The sequence below is a fragment of the Benincasa hispida genome, chromosome 5, assembly GCF_027475165.1.
Source record: "Benincasa hispida cultivar pf3 chromosome 5, pf3_genome.v1.1, whole genome shotgun sequence".
NCBI lineage: Eukaryota > Viridiplantae > Streptophyta > Magnoliopsida > Cucurbitales > Cucurbitaceae > Benincasa > Benincasa hispida.
Genome location: NC_143482.1, coordinates 67,550,046 through 67,573,362, shown reverse-complemented (window position 1 = coordinate 67,573,362; position 23,317 = coordinate 67,550,046). Strand labels below are relative to the sequence as shown.

Genomic DNA, 23,317 nt, shown 5'->3' with positions numbered 1-23,317 from the left:
GTCCAAGCATCCACAATAAAAACTAAACATTATTTCGGTGTCTTTTTTTCTTTTTTCTTTTTTTTTTTTTGAGATGAGAAACAATTTCATTGATAAATGAAATAAAAGATATTTTAACATAATTATCAACCAACCATATCTTGTAGTTATAATATTTTTCCCAAAAAATTGCTCCCTCACATATTTTTGAGGTGATTACCCTAAGGCACACCAAAAAGGATAGAAGATAATAGAAACTTAAATATAATATAACATAAGCCAACTTCATCTATAAGTTGAATACAAAAACCATCATAGCAATAGCCAATAGCCAATAGCCAAACGCAATTACCAGAAACAACATTGCACAACCAGACATGTCACAGATAAAAGATATACGTATACATATATAATTATACATATATATTTTGACAGCAATCCACATTGATTCATATGAATACTGTAGATGTATTAAATAAACCATCTTTGGATATTTCACCTATGTAATGTATAGATGTAAAGATACTGGATGGTTTAGATTGGGAGCAATTTGCGCGTACCATATACCTTGCGCATGCCTTTGAGAAAAATGACACTCAGAGTTTTGGTAGAGTAATCCGCAGTAATCCATCCCTGCAACCACATAAAAAGAAGACAACACCACCGTGCCATTAGCGAGCAAGCGAGTGAACTATCTATTTAAAAAAATAAAATAAATAAATAAAAACTAAAAAAAATAAGTAAATAAAACAGGGTATGAAAATGAGCAGTTTGGCTATCTGTCATACAAATCCACGAGTGAAGGGGAAAAGAAAAGGCATTGTGGGCACATGTGCAGAATTAGCCTCATGAAAATACTGGGATGGACAGCTTGAAGTTGAAAGCTATTCAGATGTAACGTTGCGAAGGACTGGCATCTTGCTACTTACCAGAACTCAGCTAATACTCCATCCTTGTTAATGTTGGTTGGAAGTGGCCACACAACCTGGTAAGGACCTTGTAAAATCTCTCTCTTGTGATATGAAGAGATAGAGTCGCTTGAATATCCTACTACTTCACAGTATTGATTTGAGCGTTTGCCGATTATAGTCAACCTGCCAGAGAACAGCTTTCCACTATCAGATCAATGTATTTATACACTCATATTTAAGTTTACTTGAGTTTTTGGATTTGTAGTAATTTAACGTGATATCATATAGAAAACCTTGCGTTGTAATCATCTCATGTTAGTTAGAGATTGTTTTAAGAGAGGATTAAAATGACCCACAGGGTTAGGGATGATAAAGCCATTTTGACCCAAATCCACCCCATTTATATTCCTATATTCATATTAATAGTTCATATATAAGTTTCATGCTAACATTCAAGCTTACATGAGGCAAAGATTATCGAAAACATATTGAAAAGATTGTTCTCCATCATCATTTTTCTCTTCAATTTTTAAATCCAAGTCCCATAAGAGAAGTGTGTTGAAGATATATCAATGAATAAAATTACAAAAGCATTTCAAAGAATCTCAAATTTCAAAGAATCTTTATAAAATCGTTGTCTTACTTTTGGTCATCGACCTCAACTCTAATGTCATTGATCTTGACTCCTGGAATTTCCACGGTCAATACATAACCTCGGCCCGATTCTGCCACATCCATCCTCGGAGACAATCCACCAATTCCTGTATTAGAATAAGAAAAATAGAAGTAAATATGTATGCCCTTTTCAATTCACATTAAAGAAGAAAAAGAAGTAAATTCTATGCTTCAACATCATGTGGCCAAGAGCCTGAGGTACATTCAGCTTTATCTATTCATCAATAGCTAATTGAAAAATCAACAACCAACCATTTGATCCAGAGGATGGCTGTTTTATCTCTGAAATGAAATGGTTATTATGTTCATTGATTCCCAAACATGCCCTGGCAAACAATGGAGGTTCAGATGCAATCAAATTGAAATTCTGAGCCACAGGCTGTTCCATTCCAACACTCGGAATCCTTCCTTCCTCTGCAGGTCTTGAATACAATGGTCCTTCAGAGACATCCCAAAACGCCTGAGAATTAGACCGTTGATTACCCTGAAATATCATTTTAAGGTCAGAGAAAGAGAACAAAACCAAGGTCTCCAGAAAGAGAGAGCAAAAGTTCTGAAAGAAATGTGAAGTGTTCAATCACTACTACAGTGAATTCAATTTCATAAGTTAATCACCTCTGTAGTTGAACCCTGCCTCATATAAGCGCCACAAGCTTCGGATCCTTGTCTTGCAAAGTACGTCTTATTATCGCACCTTCGAATGACAGAACTACAATTCTAATCACCCCGAAGAAAAAACATAAACACGTTAAGAAATCAAGCAACCCCAAATCCTTAAACAGACAAAATGGGTACCCAATAGCATCAATCAAACGTATATTACAAAATTTCAGTAATAACACTGTACGATCTAGAATTTACACCCAAAAAAGAAAAGAGTTCGTCGGGAAAAAAGATACACAGAAGAGTACCGCAGGGAGAACATGGCCATGTGCGGGGGAAATATCGCCGGCGGGAGCGAGGTGGGCGGCAAGGACGTCGAGTCTGCGTTTTCCGGCGTGATGCTCCATCAGAATATTGCCGAAAAGCTGGAGAAAACCCTGAGATTGAATTAAACTGTAGCGAGGCCTTTGCAGTGAACAAGTGATTAGTGGTTGGCGCGAGGAGGTATAGAAGTGGGAGATACAAGATTTTTTTTTTTTTTTCTTAAAATATCGTTTTTGACCTTACTTATTTGGTTGAGATAATTTGTATCTATACAAAATAGAATTTGTCCCACGTCCTAAAATAAATTGAATAGGAGAGGGATAGCTCATCTATTCATTATAATTGAATATAAGAGTAATAGTTCATCTATTTTTACAAAGAAAGAGAAGTCGTTTAATTTTTTTTTCAATATGAGATCTCAACAAAAAAAAAAATATTATATTGTATGTGTACTAGACTCTCGACTCTTATCGCATCTTACTTCTTGCAATTTAATTATTCGATTTCTTTTAATACAAATAGTGAGAGCAAAAGATGAGAGCTAATAACAAAGAGTGAGAATGAGTTGTAAGAGACAAGAGAGAAAGAAGTGAGAAAACCTAAAATCTAAGGAACGAGAATAACGAGAACTAGATTCTAACTCAAATACATAATATTCCATTTTGGCAATTTCATGTACATCTTTAAGAATTGGGTACGATTACATTTAGACCTTTTAAAATGAGTCATGTACTTTTTAAGTATTGAAATTTAGTTAAATATATTTTTAGAAACAATTATAATACTATGTTTTTTTTAGCACGTTATTCATTCATTACCATTTATTGCTTGCTAAGAAGTATAGATGAGTATTTAATAATCATGAAGGATCCATGAAATCAAATAGTATATCTTTCAAGGACTTGTCAAATGTTGAATGGAAGGATAAGATACTATTGTACTACTAGAAATTTTCCTTATGCTTTCACTATATCTCAAAATTTTCCTCTATTATTCTTCTGTCGAAATAGGTAAAAATTAATTTCAAACTAATGATAAGGATGTAATACTCGAGTATGAGAGGGATACATGAATACACTAAGAATATATTCAAATGAAAGGAGATCTTGAGGCTATAAAAACAAAGTCCATATAAGTTTAAAATATTTGATAGTTACTATCTATACGAATAACATACACTTTCATAACTCAATTATAAAAACTCAAAATTAATACCTAGTTCGTTAAACATTTGATTTTTTAAAATCGAAATGATATTTACTAATTTGTTTTCTTTTTCATTGGAAAGTGACAAGAGTGGGGACCTTTGAGATAAGCGAAAGTCTATGTTTAAAGACGAACTGTTGCCACGCCATTGAGGAGGTAAAATATCAGCCGTAGATATTAATATTCAATCACTGTATTTTGTCTGATCTTCACATTAAAGGACCACAATTGTTAATAGAAAAGTCATATTCCTTTTTTAAATATTTTAAATAACAAAATTTCTAAAAATATTTTCATCCTAAAATGTCACTATCTATTCATAGCCAATAGTATAAATAAGATTTATATAATATAAATATAGATAAATAGTAGATATTTGTAAATAAGTTAATTTATTTTAATGTATTTGAAAACAAACCAAAAAAAAGTCTTGATTTCTTTTAAATAATAAAATGATCGGCTTTATCTCTTACATAATATTTGTCTAATCTGCTTTCAAATTTAAATTTCATTTTGATTTAACTTTTGCATTACTGCAGAAAGTAGAAAATAGCTTACAAGAACGAGCATTGTAATATTAATCTTATAACAAAATGTAGGTCCCACCACAAAATTTGTAATCGACAAACGTAATCTGATTGCATAAGGGAAGGTCATCAATACATTTATGTTTGCTTATTACGTGTTATCCACACCCACTTTTTACATTTTTATTGATGGATTACGTTTCATTTGGGGTAAACATGGCCTAAACTCACTATCATTACGACAATTTTGATTATGAATTAGTAAACATGACTTTCCATATGGTTTGGAAAATAATCCTACATGGTCTATGAGTAAATTTAACCGTTAGTTGACTAACAAATAAGTTGGTGTGTCATATTTTAAATGAGTGGATAACATTACTAATTTTTTTATTACATTTTAGATTACATAGATTTCTTTTCTTTTATTTTTTACCCTCCCTCTTCCTTTGTAGAGGTATTCATGGGTTGGATTGAATTGAGTTGAAAGACTTTTTAGACCCAACCCAATTGTTCGGGTGGTAAATTTCTTCAACCCAAATAACATTTATTAAAAAATGAACCCAATCCAACCTAACCCTGAAATATTTTGGGTTGGTTCGGGTTAATCGGGTCATTTATTTAAAATTTTGTTCTAAAAAGAAACAAAACGTAAATATGTAAAAATTTTATTTAATTATTTTCATATATTGAATTAAGATTAACTACTCAATTTCAATTTATATAGTGAAAATTTTATTTTTAAAATGCAAAAACTATTTTTAAGAGTTGTTGAAGAATAAATTATTAAAAAAATATTGAAGTTAAATAAAATTAAAATCAATATATATATAAATAATTGTGTTATAAGTAACAAAAAAAAAATTTATATTTTAAATTTAATAATAAATTCGGATTGATTTGAATTATATTAGGTGAATCCATAAATCAACTCAATTCATAAAATTTCCATTTATTTGAATCCAATCCAACTCAAATAAAATGCTAAATTGGTGTAGTTGACAAAAATATTAGTAACAGTTTGTGCTTCTAAAAGCTATTTGCAAAATTAGCGTAGATGTTTTGTCGTTATTGAATTATTGGTCTTTTGAAAAGACAAGACCCTTCAAAATTTGAGCAGGGTGTGTCTTAAAAGACACAATTTCTGTTTTTTTTTTTTAAATAATAATATTTAATTTCTTTGAACGGTCGTTAACTGCGTTTCTTCTTCTTCTTCTTCTTCTTCTTCTTTTTCTTTTTAAATTTTACATCTGTTTCTTTTTTTCTTTTTTTTTTTTTTTTTAATTTTACACCCATTTATTTTTTGTATACTTATGGCGAAGAGTCACCACATTTTTTGTTCGATTGTTTTGTTTATCTTAGAGATAAAAAGAGAAAGTTAATTTACTCGAAGAAAAATGCATATTTTGTCCGAGTAGTTTGAGTCTATTTTCTATTTTGTTCATAAGTTTCAAAATATTACATTTTTAGTTCTTAAGTTTTGAGTTTTATTTTAATTTGATCCACATGTTTCAAAATGTTACAAGTTTACTCTCAAAGTTTGAATTTTATTTCCATTTAATCCCTAAGTTTCAAGATTTATAGTTTAAACCTTGATTTTTCGCTAAATATTGATTTTCAACCTTTAATGCTCACGTCTACTAATTAATTTAAAAGAATTAAGAGAAATGCAATTAATTAAGTTTCACTATTTTTAATCACTATTAAAATTAATTTTAAATTTTCACTTCATAATTATTTTAAATTAATTAATAGACACTAATGCTAGAGATTAAAAGTAGGCATTTAGTTTTTAAAAAAAAGAAAAAAAGAAAAAAAGAAATTTTGATGTTAAAAAGTGTAAATCTTTAAACATAGGGACCAAATAGGAAAAATCAAACTTCATAGGTAAAATTGTAACATTTTGAAATATGGTGACTAAAATGAAATCAAATTTAAAACTTAAGGACTAAAAGTATAATATTTTGAACCATAAGGATGCAATAAAATTAACCCCAAAATCTAGGGATAAAAATGCATTTTTCTCAAAAATAAATTAATTTTTACTTTTTATCCTAATGACAAAAAATAATAATAATTTTTAAAATCTTAAAGAGAAATAAAATTGTTGATGTCAAAATTCAGAGGGAGAAATGCACCTGACATTCATGTGACACAAAGGCCTACCAATGAGAAAACATGCACACTAATGTGGTGTTTGCTACACACACTCTGATACGTAAGTTAGAGAATTTAAGAGTGTTGAAGCTAAGGAGATTGACAATAGGATTCAAGTTACCTCTTCTAAAGTTATAAAAATGTATTTATAGATGTGATTGACTTAGGTTGTTTTAATACGATTTCAGAGTCGCTTTAGGACAATCATACAACTACCGGGTCAAGAGGTGTACCCTATTTTGCGTTTGGCTAGGATCGGCCTCGGTTAGTCGAGCATATTTCCTTAGGCCTATTTGGTCCTAGGGTGATGCCTTGGACTAGAACTGTAACGAAAAACAAGAAAACAAAGAGAATGGAAGTTGGAAACAAGAGAGAAAAATTGCACGACGGATCAAGTGTTTCAATTAAGTTCTACATTTATTTAAGTGGAAACAATACAAGTATTTATAAGAAAAATAAGAAACCACCAACTAATGCATTATCCTTAATTTTCTACCACTAACCTAGAAAAACTCCCTTAATCAATTCATTAAACCATTATACCTGGATCCTCCAATTTAGAAACCACTACCCTAAATAAAAGTCACTAACTTCAATTAAAGAAAAAAAACTAATTTAATTAATAATTTGCAAAATAAGTTTGCACTAATTTTTAACACTCTCCCTTAGTGCAAACAAACAATTAACAACACCAAGTGCACTCCTGAATTCTTTAAACTTGACTTTATTAAAAGCCTCGGTAAATATACCAACAACTTGCTCCTTGGAATATATCTTCTCCAATCGAAAATCTTGCATCAAGACTTTCTCTCGAATAAAGTGAAAATATGTTTCTATGTTTTGTACGATTATGAAACACTGGATTTCCTACAACTTGATCACACTTTCATTATCACAAAAAATGGAAACTAGATAGTTTAAGCTGGAAGATATTTCTTCCATAAGCATTTTTAGCCAAATACACTTCTGGTAGCCATAGTAGTTGCTACATATTATGTTTCACAACTTGAAAAAACAATAAAGGATTACTTCTTACTGCACCACGAAATAGCTTCTGAACTTGTATTGAAACGGTATCCTGTTGTGGAACGTCTGCCATATACGTTACCAGCCCAATCTGCATCAACAAAACCACTTAAAAAAAAGGTGTAGCTTGTTTGACAACAAGCTAAAGTATAGGGTGCTCTTCACATATCGTATAATCCTTTTTTCTGCAATTAAATGAGCTTCAGATGGTATATCCATAAATTGAGCAGCAACACCAACATAGTAAGAAATACCCAACCTTGTGATAAAAAAATAAATTAAACTACCAACAAGTTTTCGAAAAGGTGTTGCATCAATCAATTATTTTCCTTCTTTCTTAATCAGCTTCAAGGGTGGCTTCATGGGAGTAGTCATTGGTTTTGACTGATTCATGTCAAAACGATCAAATAAACTTGCTGCATACCCTTTCTGTGAGACAAAGTATCCATATGATCTTTCAACCTCCAAACCAAGAAAACATTTTGCTTCACCCAAACTTTTCATTTCAAAACGAATAGATAAAGCATCTAGAAGATTATTAATTTCAACTTCGCCATCGCCTGCTATGATCATGTCATCAACATAGAGTAGTAGCATTGTACATCATGAACTTGTCTTTTCAGCAAATAGACCTGATCTTCATTTGAAGATCTAAACTCACAAAATTCAAGATACTGAGCAATCTTACCATACCAAGCATGAGGAGATTGTTTAATACCCATAAAAAGTATTCTTGAGTCAATACACAAAATTTTGAAACTCTTTAGAAACAAAACCATGGGGTTGTTCCACGAAAATATCTCGATCCAACTATCTATAAAGGAAAGCATTCTTCACATCTAACTGCCACAATTTTCAATCTTTGCATGTAGCTAATGAAACAACTGTCTGGATGGTTACCATTTTTGCAACAAGATTGGATGTCTCTTCATAGTATAGACCATATTGCTGTGAAAAGCCACGAGCTACAAGACGAGCTTTATACCTATCAATAACACCATCAAGCTTTTTCTTTAACTTGTAAATCATTTACTAGTAATCAACTTGACATTTATTGTCTTTAGAATAAGTTCCCATGTGTCATTCTAGCTAAAAACCAAGATTTCCCCATTCGTTGCTTCTTCCCATTCAAGAATGCCTTTAGCTTCATTATAAGACTGTGGTTCATCTTCACAAATATCGCCCATTGAAAAACAAGATACAAATGAATAATTATTTAACTGTACCTCATAATCAGAGAAATAACAAGACTATGTTCTCGATCTAGAAGACCTGCGAGAAACAATTTTAGTATCTTCATTTGCTTCAACATTTTATCCACGATTAACATTAATATCATTCTCATTCGATACATCATCAGTACGGAAAAGGTGACACGTCAAAAATGTCTTATTTCTTTTAATTTGCATCCATTTGGTATGATGAAACTTCGTCAAACACCACATCTCGAGAAATAAAAACTTCTCTTGTCTTTAGATCCATACATCTCCATCCTTTCCTGTGAGTATCATATCCAACAAAAATAAGGTGTTTTACCTTTGGGTCTAATTTAGTACGTTTACTCTTTGAAACATGAACATAACAAATTGACCCAAAACTCGACGATAACTTCTTTCGTCTTTGTATCCATACATCTCCATCTATAGTGGATTTTTCCCAAAAATGAAATCCATAGTGGATTTATCCAAAATTAAACACCTAGTCCACTAATTTAGTGATATTTGAAGTGTCAAATAGTTAACTAATTAGTTTTTTCATGTTTAATTTGATTAAATACCTGAGAATTCATGAGAATTAAAGGCATGCATTTGAAATTTTCAGACAAATTTCTGCTAAAAACTACTTTTTTCATCAAACTCTCCAAACTGATCTAAATCCCTTCTCATTTGGAGTTCCACCATTCAATCCAAGACTAGGATTAGTAGAGAAGACTCTCTTGGTGGTCTACTGCAAGAATTGAAGGTCAATTTTGTGGAGATTGCAAGGAACAAGTAGAAATCATCAAAGGTATTCAAACTGAAACCCTACTGTTAGAAACTTTAAGTTTGCATGCTTGTTACTCAAATTAATGGAATTCGACTGCTTAATGATTTTGTTTGCTTCCATGTTATGCATGTTTACTCTATCATATGCGTGATGCGTTAGAGATTTGTTCTTTAATTCATGTTCAACTTCTTTCGATGCAGATACCACATTTATCCTATTTCTAGGGTGTATGCGTTAAAATAAACAGACAAGTGACATGAATAATTTTATCTCTAGAATTATTTCATGCCCTAGCTTGATGCGTTCGACAATTAACTACTCTCTTGAACGACTAATTTCGTTTTCACTTCAATCAACCGATCAGGCAGATTTAAGTAATTAACTTTATGCATTCATCAAGCCAGAAGATTCACAAACACAAACAACTTAAATAATTAACAGGTGGAAATGTGAAGAATGGTCGAAAATGAGATTGAATTAAAGATATAAGTTTGATACAAATACTCTAAGTTCAATCAAGTGGAATGATAAATGAGAATGCAAAGTAAAAGAAGTCAAGCCGCAGGGTTCAATCTCTTATCCCCTTTGGCTTGTTTTAATGCTCGCTATGACCAACTCAGTGAGGGGTTGAAGAAGATGTCTCTCTCGAGCTTCTCTTCGACAGCATCTCGTTACCAACGGTGGAGAATGGCTACCATCTCTCCTACTCCTTGCTTGCAGACGAAAAAGGTGAAAAAATGTCTAACTCTCTAACTACTGGCTAATTTTCTCTAACTTGAACTGTTTATCTTGCAGGAAACTTCTCCTTATATAGGCAATCAACTCAGTCACTTGGTGATGTGATTGCATTAAATTCCATACCCTGAGACAACCGCCTCCCACTCTACTTTGATTAGACGTTGCTAGTCAGATGTCCATGCCTGCAAATTGTGATTTGACGTGAATTGCACGAGCCAAGTGTATCTCTCATGTGTCAGATAAATTGGAAAGAATTCAGCAAGTTAGATCTACCTGATCAGTTGATTGAAGTGAAAATGCATTTAGTCACAGAGTAGTTAATTGTTGAATGCATCAAGGTTGCACGACTGTTTTGGGTTGAGTGATGGTTTTTCTAGTGGAAGATGAAGTGGTTAGTTTATTGGTTGAAATTAAGGGTCTTGAAGATGGAGATAAGGATGTGGGTGGGGAGGGAAAAACAGAAGGAGAGGAGAATGAGCTTACCGGGCTATTTTCGAGGAAGCTCATTTAGTTGGTTTGGCTGTTCGAAACGTCTAACGTGTTTCCTGGTGAGGAGCTTGAAGGTTTCTTGAAGAAGGCGACCGGAGTGAGGCAGATGGACAACAAGGGAGTTTGAAAGAATTTAGGGCACGGGAGACCAAAATAGGAAGAAAGAAGGTTTGAAATATTTTACCCTTTTATAGAAAACGTGTTAGGAGAGAGAATGAGGGGATAGACGTGACTCTTCGCCAGTCTGCACGTGATGTTATAGCTGTGCAATAAACTACCTGAAAAGACGCCTAGGGCCACCTAAATACTTGAGCAGTTCGTCTCCCAATATAATGGCTTTTTTTCTTCCAACACATGGGTATGTGTTGGTCTAACTCTAACGTCCCCAGTTCAAGTTTCCCAAATTAAAAATCCACAAAGTTGGTTTCACGACATTCATTCAAAAGGCAAACTAAAAAAATTCACTACCAAACCAGAATTCAAACAAGAACAGAAAAGAAACATGATATATAGAAAGCAAAAAGAAAGAAAAGGAAGTGTCCCTAGAATATTTGTACCTGATTGCACGCAGGGACAACTTCGACGCAAGCTTCAAGCAGGTTCACGTAATTCGAGGATGTTTTGCAACGTTCCGCCTTCAAAGTATGGGTTGACTCTCTACCCATTTACTTTAAAGGAGTTTGTTCCATCCTCTCGTGTCAGTTCCACGACTCCATGGGAAAGATTGTCTTGAGAATAAATGGTCTGGACCATCTGGATCTTAGTCTTCCTAGAAACAATCGCAAACACGAGTTAAATAGTAAAACTTTTTAACCAACAAAAAGTTCTCTCTTACTAATGTGTTGGTCATGCCAATACTTGGTCCTTTCCTTATATATCTTTGCATTATCATATGAATTCAGTCGTCATTCATCCAACTCATTTAGTTGCAGCTTTCGGTGTTCTCCAGTGACTTCCAGGTCTAAATTCAGCTTTTTGACTACTCAGTATGCTTTGTGCTCCAATTCTAACGACAAGTGACATGCCTTCCCAAACACTAACACATATGAAGACGTTCCTATTGGCATTTTGAATGCGGTCTGGTATGCCCAAAGTGCTTCATCAAGTTTCTACGCCCAGTCCCTTCTTAACACATTGACTACCTTTTCCAAAATTGTTTTGATTTCTCTGTTTGAGATTTCAGCTTGCCCGTTTGTTTGTGGGTGGTAGGCAGTGGCCACTTTGTGCCTAACATTGTATTTAACAAGTAACTTTGAAATAATGTGGTTAATGAAATGCGTACCTTCATCACTGATTAACGGCCTGAGCATTCTAAAGCGCGTGAAGATATACTTTTTCAGGAATTTTGAAACTGTTGCCACATCATTCTTTACACAAGCTATTGCCTCAACCCACTTCGATACATAGTTTACTGCTACGAGAGTATATTACTGACCACAAGAGGAGGAAATGGCCCTATGAAATCAATACCCTAGACATCAAAGAGTTCCATTTCAAGTATGTTGTTAAGGGGCATTGCGTCCCTTGCGGATATATTACTTGTGTGTTGGTATGGATTACATTTGAGTACATAGTCTCGTGCATCTTTGAACAGAGTGGGCCAGAAGTACTTACTTCGAAGGACCTTTGTCGCAGTCCTTTATCCTTCAAAGTGGCCTCCATAGGGGGAGTCATGCCATTTAGATCGTATGCGTTGTACCTCCACTTCAGGAACACATCAACGCATGATCAGGCCAGGGCCTTGTTTTTAGAGAAATGACTCATCCAAAAAATAAAACTTGTTGTTGTTGATAACTTGTAGAAATACAAGTTATTTTTGCTCTTAAGTCGGAACAACTAAAGTTTTTAATGATAAATTCTCCTCATTTTTAGAAGAAATGCATGGAATTACTCAAACATTAGCAAACTCATGCAAAAGAAGTTTTATTACTAAATACTGCAGCACTAATGCATTGTATTGTAGGATTTCAACAAGAAGCTAACGCATGAGTAAGAAGTATCGCAGGCAAAAGTTCTAACGCATGGGCCATGCGTCAGAGAGAATTCAATGCAGAGAAGATTCATTGATGCAGGCAATTTGTGTCAAATCACCACTTGCAAGTATGGGTACCTGTAGTAGGCGGCGTCTGAAAAGCTTCTGAGTGTCAGGCGGCTGACCAGGGCATGGACTTTAATGCTGCCCATCACCAAGCCGGAGATGACCAATGCCTATAAATAGATGAAGTCCCTCCAGAGTTCAACACACAATACATAGAAATTTCAAGATTCTCACTCTCATAATTAGCGTAGTCATAGTTTAGATCTTTAGAAGCTGTGTTGTGGTGCCAAGATGATCAGAAGGGTTGAGAACCACCATCACCGCCGATCAAGGAGCGAAGGAAGCCAATCTTGAGAAAGATACTTCGTCCGATTCCTATACAAGTGATTGTACACAATTAGAATTGAGTCAAAGAGATACAAGAGATTGTACTCCGCGGCTTGACTTCGTTCCTTTCATCTCATTTATCGCCTTCATTTCATTTGATTAAATATTGCTTTTGTAAAGACAATCTACTTCTTTATAAATTCATATATTTGATTCATCATACTTTGTCGTTGTTTATTTCTTGTTTATGTTGAATGCATCTATACTTTATGCAAAACTTCATTTCAAATGCTTAAGTTATCTTGATCAATTGTTAAAAGCATCTTTAATTTAGACTATTCGAGAGAATAACTAAGTCGCATCAAGTAAAACGCCTAGTACATCTAGAGATAGACTTACTGGTGTTTATTGCATTCTGTGTTCGATGCATGCATCCTAGAGATAGGTTTTGTATGTTATTTGCATTGAGAAATGTTGAATAAAGTCTAACACATAAACAAAGATAAGCAAATCATCCCATCTCATCTACATCACACTCTGGTTTGTGTACATTCATCTTAGACCAACGCATACCACTTACATTAAAATCCCTTCTCGCATGATCCATCATTCACTACTCAACTCTTTTGTATCTTCTTGCACAAGCACAACACTTTAATGTAAATAACACATTTCTCTCATACATTTAGGAAACCCCTACAACAGCTACAATGCAAGGTCTACGTTAGCTTAACTGAATCCCTGAGTTCGACCCTGGACTTACCAGGAACCTAAATTGGATTTATACTTGGGTATAATTTAGGAAAACTTGAACGTCAAATAGGAGGAGTGTCATGCATTCTGTTTCACATCTCTAACGCACCAAAGTGTTACAAATACATAAACGCATCAAAGCATCAATGCATCATTTATACTTATAACTTCTTTTTCCAATTTATTTTATACAATACACTCCCAGCTCGAATCATGATAGCAACGAACAAGTTTTTGGCGCCGTTGCTGGGATTTAGAAACAAAACTAACCAGAAATTTCATTGTATCTTTTGTAGGAACACTTCAATCGAGGGAGAATTACAAGATACGCCTAAGCTTGTGAACGTTTATGAGCAGGGAAAGCACTCTTGAACTCATATACGAACCCGAGATTGAAAGGACCTTTCGACATAGAAACCGATCTAATCGTCATCGAAGGTTGAGGCAACAACTTCTTAGACAACAGAACAGACAACGAGCAATGGCAGACATCCAGGAAAATTAGAACTTAGATCAGAAACTAGCTCATGCTGCACAAAATCCGATCCTAATGCCGAACAGTAGCACGCGTCCCATGAGGGAGTATGCGTCCCCTATACTATATGATTTCTCTCCAGGAATCATATACCCAACACCAGATGGGATGAGGTTCGAGATGAAATCTGTAGTGCTTCAAATGCTCCAGACTGCTGGACAATTTTGGGTGGTCGTGGTGAAGATCCTCACGCCTACATGAAGCGTTTCCTGGAAACGTGTAATTCATTTGTGATTCCTGGAATCACCCTAAAGGCGATGATAACTTGTAGAAATACAAGTTATTTATGCTGCCTTATCTAGATATTGCGGCAAAAAAGAGAAGGAATATGCGTCGATTGTATGAAAATTAGCTCAGAAATACAATAAATATAAATTATCACAATTACACCCACGAACATCATCAAGATGGTAGAAGAGAATATTTCTATTCTGTTTTGCAGGAAAGCAAGTCACTGCTTGCGATCAAGGCTTAACGAGGAACTGAACAACGCATCTCTGTCACATTACGCCTGTCAATCAACAATGAAGAGACGATTAATGCAATGACGGCGCAATGCAACAGTTGATCCCGAGCTGAATTTCAACCGCATGCAGTAATAAAAACAACACCGCATGCGAGCAACCGATCGAAAGATGTAGCTGAGCGATGCAAATGTGGAGGATTGTGATACGTGTACAACTAACCGTTCTGCAGATTTGACGGTCTGATTGCATAATAGAAGGAATATCTACTTCTCCATCTTCAGAATTTCCATAACAATAAGTGGGACCCACAAGCAAGAGTCAAAGCTTTTCACCTACAAACACCCCCATAGAATTCAGAGAAGATATACTTGATACAAGGGCTAATTAATGCTAGATTATTGAGAGAAAGGCTGAGATGAGTACTAATCGGAAGAAATCCGGGAAGAAAAGAAACAAGGCCGAGAGGTGAGTCTCAGTGCAATTCTGTCAAATCCCCGTCGTGAAGCTCTGTGCTTAGATCCCTGCTATCAGTTGAGTAAGCCTGAGAAGAAAGCTCATCCTTCCGCACGATCCATCCACATCGGCAAGCAAATCTCCATCCAGATCGGCGCCAAGACATTGACGTTCATTTGTATTTGTTTCTAACTCTATTTCATCAACTGTATTTCATCTTCTTAATCTCTTCATTCACAAATCATGTATCAGATGCTAAATAGTTTTATTGAATGTCTTGATCACTTTTATTTCCACTTTTCTGTCTATTTTCGTTCCTTCATTAATCGTTTTCTCCATGAAGTTTTCTTTATCCCTTGGTAATTAATATGGATTAAACGAGTAACTTAATCTGTGATAAAGAGATAAATGTGTTTAGCTAAGGCATGCTAGATGGCATCTTCACTTGTGAGAGTAGAAGTGAAGATGTCATTCTGATCTATCGAGAAAAGGTTAGAAGAATGCGTTGACTAAAGCGAGTAGTACTTCCAGAGATGGAAGCAACCTTGCGTTCATTATGTTCGTCCCTGTTTCACCACAGAGATGTGAGAACGCGGCCAATCAGCAAGAGGTGTACGCCAAGGAAAAAGTGGAACAGTACTTATATCTTTAACGTAATTAAGGAACTTGCGCTGTTTATATTAGTTATTTTTTCTCTTTCTGATTCACACAAAATACTTGTCACCGCATTACACGATCTTTGTATAATCTTCACAACCAGCCTTGACCTCGGTATCTTGTATCATGAAACCTGTATCTTGTATCATCTTAGCTTAGATTTACTTTATCACAATTTATTTTATTATAGCATTTTTACCGCTTTACTTTACTTTATTGCATGTTTAAGTACTTATACACAAAACTCTTTTATAAATTGAAAAACCCCTGGTCGCATATATCACAAACATAATGCAATGACCTCAAACAGTCCCTGTGTTCGACCTCGGATCACACTGAGAAACTTGCGATGAAATTATACTTGGTTTCAACGCAAGGAAACTTGTGACAATACACAACATACTACAAGAACATTCATTAATAACACATATCTAGAAGTAGTATCGCATATCATCGCATAAAATCTGCGTAACAAGTTTATGGCACCGTTGCCGGGGATTGGTTAAGGGTTTATTGTTTGAGTGTGTTTGTGGTGTTTTGCAAGACAGATTTCGTTGTACTGGCTGTTCAACGCGAAAAGTAGTTTGACGGTTTATGAATACTGGTGCTGAACCAGAATTCGAAGCTGACCCTGAGATCGAGCGTACCTTTTGTGTACGGACATGTCAGAATCGGATAAGGCGAAAGAAAGCAGAGAGCATGGCAGATAATAACGACAATGCGGTTCCCGTAGTGAATCAAGGGGCTGTTCGACCAATGCAGGATCCTGTGTTACTGGCGGCTGATCGTAACATTCCCATGAGGAATTATGCGGCACCCAACCTATACGACTTTTCGCCTAGGATTTCGAGGCCTATTGTGGAGGAGAACGCAAGGTTTGAAATAAAGCTAGTCATGCTACAAATGATCTAAAATGTAGGGCAATTTGGGGGTCTGCAAGGTGAAGACCCGCATGCCCACTTGACCAGCTTTGTCAAAATGTGCGGAAACTTCTCACTACCTGGTGTTACCCCGGAGAGTATTAGATTGTATTTGTTCCCTTACACCTTAAGGGACAAAGCCAAGAGGTGGGCTCACTCATTGGAGCCGAACGAGATCACATCATGGGATCAACTGGTGGAGCAATTCATGAAGAAGTTCTTCCCACCAACTGTCAACTCAAGGCGGCGAAAGGACGTGCTGAACTTTGAACAAATGGAGAATGAGACCCTGAGCACCGCCTGGGTGCGATTTAGAAGATTGGTGAAAAACTACCCGCATATCGGGATACCCGATTGCGTTTTGATGGAGACCTTTTATAACAGCCTGAATAGATCGATGCAGGTTGTTGCTGACGCCTCTGCGGCGGAAGGTTTTATGGACAAAACGTATACTGAGGTCAAGGTCATCCTTGATCGTATATCACGGAACATGGATGATTGGATTGATGATGGCTATAGAGGTCGAGGCGCCAAAAGAAGAAAGAACGAAACTGCCATTGTCCCTGCGGAGACAATGACCATACTGGCCGCTCAGATGGCCACGGTGACCTCGATCCTTCAATCGATGGCAATCAATCAAGGAGCCATCTTCCAACAATCAGTACAACCTACTACGCCGGCTCAAGTGGTTGCAATAAGTTGCATTAATTGTGGAGGGGCTCATGTAGCAGAAATGTGCCCATCAAATCTTCAACAAGTATGCGCCATCCAAAACAACCCCTTCAGCAAAACCTACAATCCTGGCTGGAGGAGCCATCCTAACTTCGGTTGGGGAGGCAATCCTAACCGGGGGGGCAATCAACCATCAGAGTGGCAGTCGAGGAAATCCTCCTTTTCACCATAACTCGAACCAGGGGCAACCAAGGCAACCGCATAACCAGCAACCCTCATCATCAAACACCTCTGGAAGCTCATTGGAGGCCCTGCTGAAACAATACATGGATAAGAATGACGCAATAATGCAGGCGCAGGCGTCTTCAATTCGAAACTTGGAGATCCAAGTGGGCTAGCTGGCATTTGAGCTGAGAAATAAAGCACCAGGAACGTTGCCCAGCAACTCAGAAGCCTCGGGATCCAATGGAAAGAAGCAATGTCCTTAGGACATTGGGCAGGCAAGTCGGACCACCTACAGAAATGCGGATTGCGCTCATTCAAAGAAACGCATCTTCCAGTCCATATCTCACATCTATATTTAATGCTTTCTTTAAATTCCTGTCTTATTGAATTCTTGAATTTTATCTTTACTTCTCCATTTAATTCGTTTCTTAACTTCATGAATTTAATTCTTCATTTATTTCTTTGCATTTATTTTTGTACCGTCTTTAATTCTTTTAACTTTTCTGTAATTAATGCGTTGGTCCTTAATTAGTGAATGATTGAGAAATAAAGAGAAATTTATTGCCGCAAGTCATAGCAACTTGCGTTTATGAAAAAAATAATAAAATAAAATGAAAAAAAATCAACATCTAGTATGCAAGGCGATGATGGACGCATCTTGAACCAAGCAAGATACCTTTGCGTTCATCCAACTCAAATGCGTTGAAACCGAGAGGTGTGTTGCACACGCATATGTCCTTTGCTCGTCCTTGGCTAAATGCACTATGTTGAGGTAGAGTGCGCTGGTAGCAATGTCGTGCGCCCGATCCTCCGAAAATGTGTTAAGGGGTGTGTTGAGGGGATGCATGAGTTGTTGCTCATCCTCTGTGAAGATGCAGTTGCGTTGGTGAACACATTACGTTAATCTTTACCTTGCATCCATTCGAATAAAACATTAAAGAAAATTCTTTTTGTCATTTAAGGAGTCCAATCGTTTCGTATCACAAAGCAATGATGATTCTGCAGACAAAAGGACGTTTTTATGAAATTTCATAAATGAGGGAAGTTCGAGCGATAGGCCTTTTGAGTGTCTCGAGACTTGTCACCACGAAAACCGCGTTGGGCCCACTACGGCCCAACCTATAAATAGGAACCTTTCCCTGTTTGTGAACTTTTTACCTCATTTTGCAAACTAAAAACCCTAGTGCCCAACATATGAAGCTTTCTTCTTCCCAGAAACCCAACGGTTTTTCCAGTCCTCCTCAGCTTATCATCCATGGCCGACCAAGCTTCCCAACACTCTACTTCACCATCAACCTCTTCCTCTGACCAAATCACCATGCGAGAGGCAGCATTCCTCACTGCCAGTCGCAGACTTGTTGCCTAACCCCACACCGTCCCGAGGATCACTGGTAGAACCTGGAGAAACCCCTTAGCCATCAGACCTCCTCAGTTCAAGAGGGGGCAAAGCACTAAGAGCACCCTAGTTCCAACTCCTGCTGTCTTAACTGAGAGTGAGAAGAAGAGACGTGATGATATGGAGGTGTTTGGTAACATTCTGAGCAATCTGAAGCAAGGAGGGGGATTACCCGAGGTAGGGGTTGTAAACCAACCACTGACGACAGAGGAGGTGACGGTGGTGGTGCCGGAGGCAGTGGTGAATGAAGAAGAGATAGAAATAGGCACTCTGGCCTTAGAGACTCCTGAGGTAACTGCCAACGCAGAAACCTATGACAGAACCTCCAAAGTTGCAGTGGCTGAAGTTGTGATGGATGAGGTTTTAGTGGAGACGCAACCAGAAGTAGTTGAAGAGAAAAAGAAGAAAAAGAAAAGCAAAAGGAGAAAGGCTGGAGAGGAGGAGTCTTCTCATCATCGCAAGAAAAAAAAGAATAAAGAAAAGAAGGATGATGACGAAGATGAGGAAGAGAAGAAGGATAGGAAGAAGAAAGAGAAGGAAGAAAGAAGAATGCGTCGGCGTGAAGAAAGGCGCCTAAGAAAAGAAGAAGAAAAGAAGAAGAGGGCTGCGAGCCCAGAAAAAGGATAGAGAATCAACCTCTGTAAGGGAGGATAGGGGGGAAACAACACAATTGATGGATCCGGCGCAACCTGAATCAACGTAAATGGTTGTAACGAAGGCAGGCGAAGAAGGAGAAGATACCCCCCTGATGTAGCGTCGCAGGGAGAATGCGCTGCAAGGGTCTACTGTTGACCCTCAAAGATTAATCATCGTATTAGAAGAACAGGAAAGAAGGAGAAAAGAAGAGGAGGAGAAATAGGAGAAAATGAAGCGCGCAAAACTCATCATGGCAGAAGGAAATCACAGAAGAAGACTGCAAAACGAGGAAATGCAGTAATAATGAGATCGCAAGGCTTGAAGCGATAAGGCAGCACGGGGAGGAACAACATCTGTTGCTGGCCTCCGAGAAGTTTGTAGAAGTGTTCGAGAGAGAAGAAAGAGAAGAGGAAGAGGAAGAGAAAAAGAAGAAGGAAGAAGAGGAGAGGAGATTGGAAGAAGAGAAAGAGAATAAGCGTAAAGCTAATAGGAGGCACTTACAGAAGAAAAAAGGGTAAAGAACTTTCGGAACGCAAGAAAGAAGAACAACGCATAGAACGGGAGAAGAAGCAAAGGCAAGTAGCCCGCCTTGCGTTGGCAAAAGAAAAGGGTAAAGCAATCGCAGAAAGTAGTGAGCCCGCGTTGGCAAGGAAACATCCATCGAAGAGAAAAGAGAAAGATGACATACTGAAAGAGATGGGCTTCTATCCTATGCCAACGCCACTACCTGATCTCATCACAAGTGTGATTGTGGAACATGGCTGGGACATATTTTGCCAATGCCCAGCCATTATTGTGCCGCAGGTAGTGAGAGACTTCTACAGAGGGCGTCTACATGGAACCAGGGATGTGGTGACCTTCAAAGGAGAAACGGTGTCCTTCAGCGCAAGGGACATCAATGAGATATACCAAATGAAGGATAACTCGAATGTACTAGGGAAAAAAATTATTGATGACCCTATTGAGCAGCAGATGGAGGACTCGTTGCAAGTATTAACGCAACCAGGCACGAAGTGGTCGGTTTCACTCAAGGGCATCCGCACCCTAGCATCCAAGTCTTTGCTTTCGGAGGGAAGGCTTTGGGTCTACTTGGTCAAGAAGCGGCTGATCCTAACCACACATGACAAGACTGTATCAAGGGATCAAGTCATGGTCGCATATTGCATCGCGCGCGGCATACTGATTGACGTAGGGCAACTGATCGCAAGACAGCTCAGAGCCCTAGTGGGGCACATTCGAGGACAATACTTCTTTCTGTGGACTGTTTCAAGTCTGTGCTTGTCAATGGCCGTAGGCGTTGATGAAGAGCCTATGCCTGAAGTCCATGGCCTCATCAACATAAAGATCTTAAGGTTGATCCTCAAAGACTCCCCACATTGCCCTGAGCTACCCTTAAAGAGGCCCGCAATCAATCTCAATGCGCCGCAGGGACCAAAGCCTAAGAGACCACGTAGAGAAGATAAGTGAAAAGGTCCAAGAGTCAACAACGCATGATCCAGAACCTTTGGACCCTTTGCCCTTGGAAATTCGCCCTCCAAGCCCTTCAAGCCCACCTGCACAACCTTCCTCTCCATTCCATGAACACTTTACCAATCTACTTCTCGTTCCCAATTCTCCAACTGTTCACCCAACAGCCCTAACTTCACCCTCAGCTTCATCATCGCAACCTTCCATTCCACCACCGTAAGTTGATGACCCACACTATTTGGGCGAAGGCACCTCTACCCAACCCCAAAACGATACTGGTGAGACATCGCAGGCAAAACCCTCTATAACCTCCCTGGCTGCTGAGTTAGCAGAAATGCGGTCACTTCTGACCCAATAACAACTTCTCTTCCAACAGTAGCAACTCTTCAACCAACAACAAGCCTACTTCGACCAGCGGTTTGATGCAGTAATGGAGCAAGTTGATCATATTCAACGAAGTGTTGTCACATCAAGGGAGGTGTTGATCAACATACATCGCAACACTCATACGATCAACCGCCACCAAAGACAACTTGTGGAGCGCAACCATGAATACTTTAATTTTCTCATAGCATACCTTCATGGTCTATTGGTGCCTCCGCATCTCAAGCAAGACTTGCTTTTTGAAGAGACTTCTTTTGCATCACCGCGAAACCCTCCTCTAGACCTTCCGGCTCCTCAGTAATAATCTTGACATTTTATTTTTTTATGCGACCATTCTATACTTTTATTCAATTCATTATTTAATTAAATTCTTTGATTCTTTGTACAGGCAACAATTTTGTATTGCATTAATTTTTAATTACTTGTATACTTTGTTAATATTCAATACAAATGAGTACATATTCACTCCTTTTTGCCTGTGCCTTTTTCTTTATCATCTTTTGACAATATTTGCCATGTTCTGATCTTTTATTTTTGCATTCTTCATTGCATTGCCATGATGTAATATATGTTTATACTTGGAAACATTTCCCATACTTTGTAAATTCTGACTAACACCTAGTTAATTCTTAGTTTAGCAGTACTTTACCTTTTATCTTTCAAAGTTCTGCTCATACCTTCTTCTTGAAATTTTATTCTAAGTGTTTGTCTAGTCTATCCAAACAACACAATGAGAACCTTGCTCATCTTTAGATTTGGGGGTGGGGAAGATCTGAGTAGATAAGATCAAGAATATGCGATCTTCAAGAAAATGCGTTCATATTTCCATTCCAAGAAAAAAAAGAGAGAGAGAGAGAAATTTTTTTATGGCAAACTCCAATGTCAGCACAAGGGAAAACCCAAAAACAATCCCAACCTGATAAGAGTGTAGTTGTGAAAGAAGCCTGCTCGTAGTTGGATGTTCGTATGACACCCGTAGGAGCAAGCCAAAATGAAGGTGGGTTTCCGAGACCAACGCAGTATGAAAATGAAAAGAAAAAAAAAACATATAAAAGAATGCAAGGGACAACTCCTCGGAATATCGTGAGTTAAAGTTGAATTGGCACACAACCATAGTTGGATGTTCGCATGACACTCATGGGAACAAACCAAAACAAAGGGTGTAACCATGACCAACAGTCTCTAATAAATGATGCAAAATTTGACCACCACATATAGACATATCAAGTTTTTTTGACAAAGAAGAGATAAACATTCTATTTTAAAAACTAGAAAAGCATCATTGAGCAGAATTTTGTTGTATAGAAGAATAAAGTAGGGCTTTGTTAAGAATTAGCAAGGATAGAAGGAAATTGCCTTGTTAAAAAATGTGCCTAAGTGTAACATTCGGAGCAACCAATTGATGCAAAAATATGGGAGAAGAATTGAGCTTTATTGCCTTAGTAGAAGATATGTTTGAGGACAAGCATATATCTAAATTTGAGGGTGTGGTAACTTGTAGAAATACAAGTTATTTATGCTGTCTTATCTAGATATTGCGGCAAAAAAGAGAAGGAATATGCGTCGATTATATGAAAATTAGCTAAAAAATACAATAAATATAAATTATCGCAATTACACCCGCTAACATCATCAAGATGGTAGAAGAGGATATTTCTATTATGTTTTACAAGAAACCACGTCACCGCTTGCGATCAAGGCTCAACGAGGAACTGAACAATGCATCTCTGTCACATTGCGCCTGTCAATCAACAATGAAGAGATGA

At 37.1% G+C, this 23,317-nt stretch overlaps 1 protein-coding gene across 1 annotated transcript; it reads right to left on the bottom strand.

Moving 5' to 3' along the window:
• Positions 1 to 227: 227 nt before the first annotated feature.
• Positions 228 to 3,248, bottom strand: ACD32.1 (alpha-crystallin domain 32.1). The gene is made up of 6 exons (XM_039030918.2): positions 2,477 to 3,248; positions 2,181 to 2,282; positions 1,818 to 2,049; positions 1,534 to 1,651; positions 909 to 1,073; positions 228 to 612 (listed from the first exon to the last, which is right to left on the bottom strand). Exons 1-6 carry the CDS (start codon positions 2,573 to 2,575, stop codon positions 576 to 578), a joined length of 753 nt encoding a protein of 250 aa, XP_038886846.1. The 5' UTR covers positions 2,576 to 3,248; the 3' UTR covers positions 228 to 575.
• Positions 3,249 to 23,317: the final 20,069 nt, after the last annotated feature.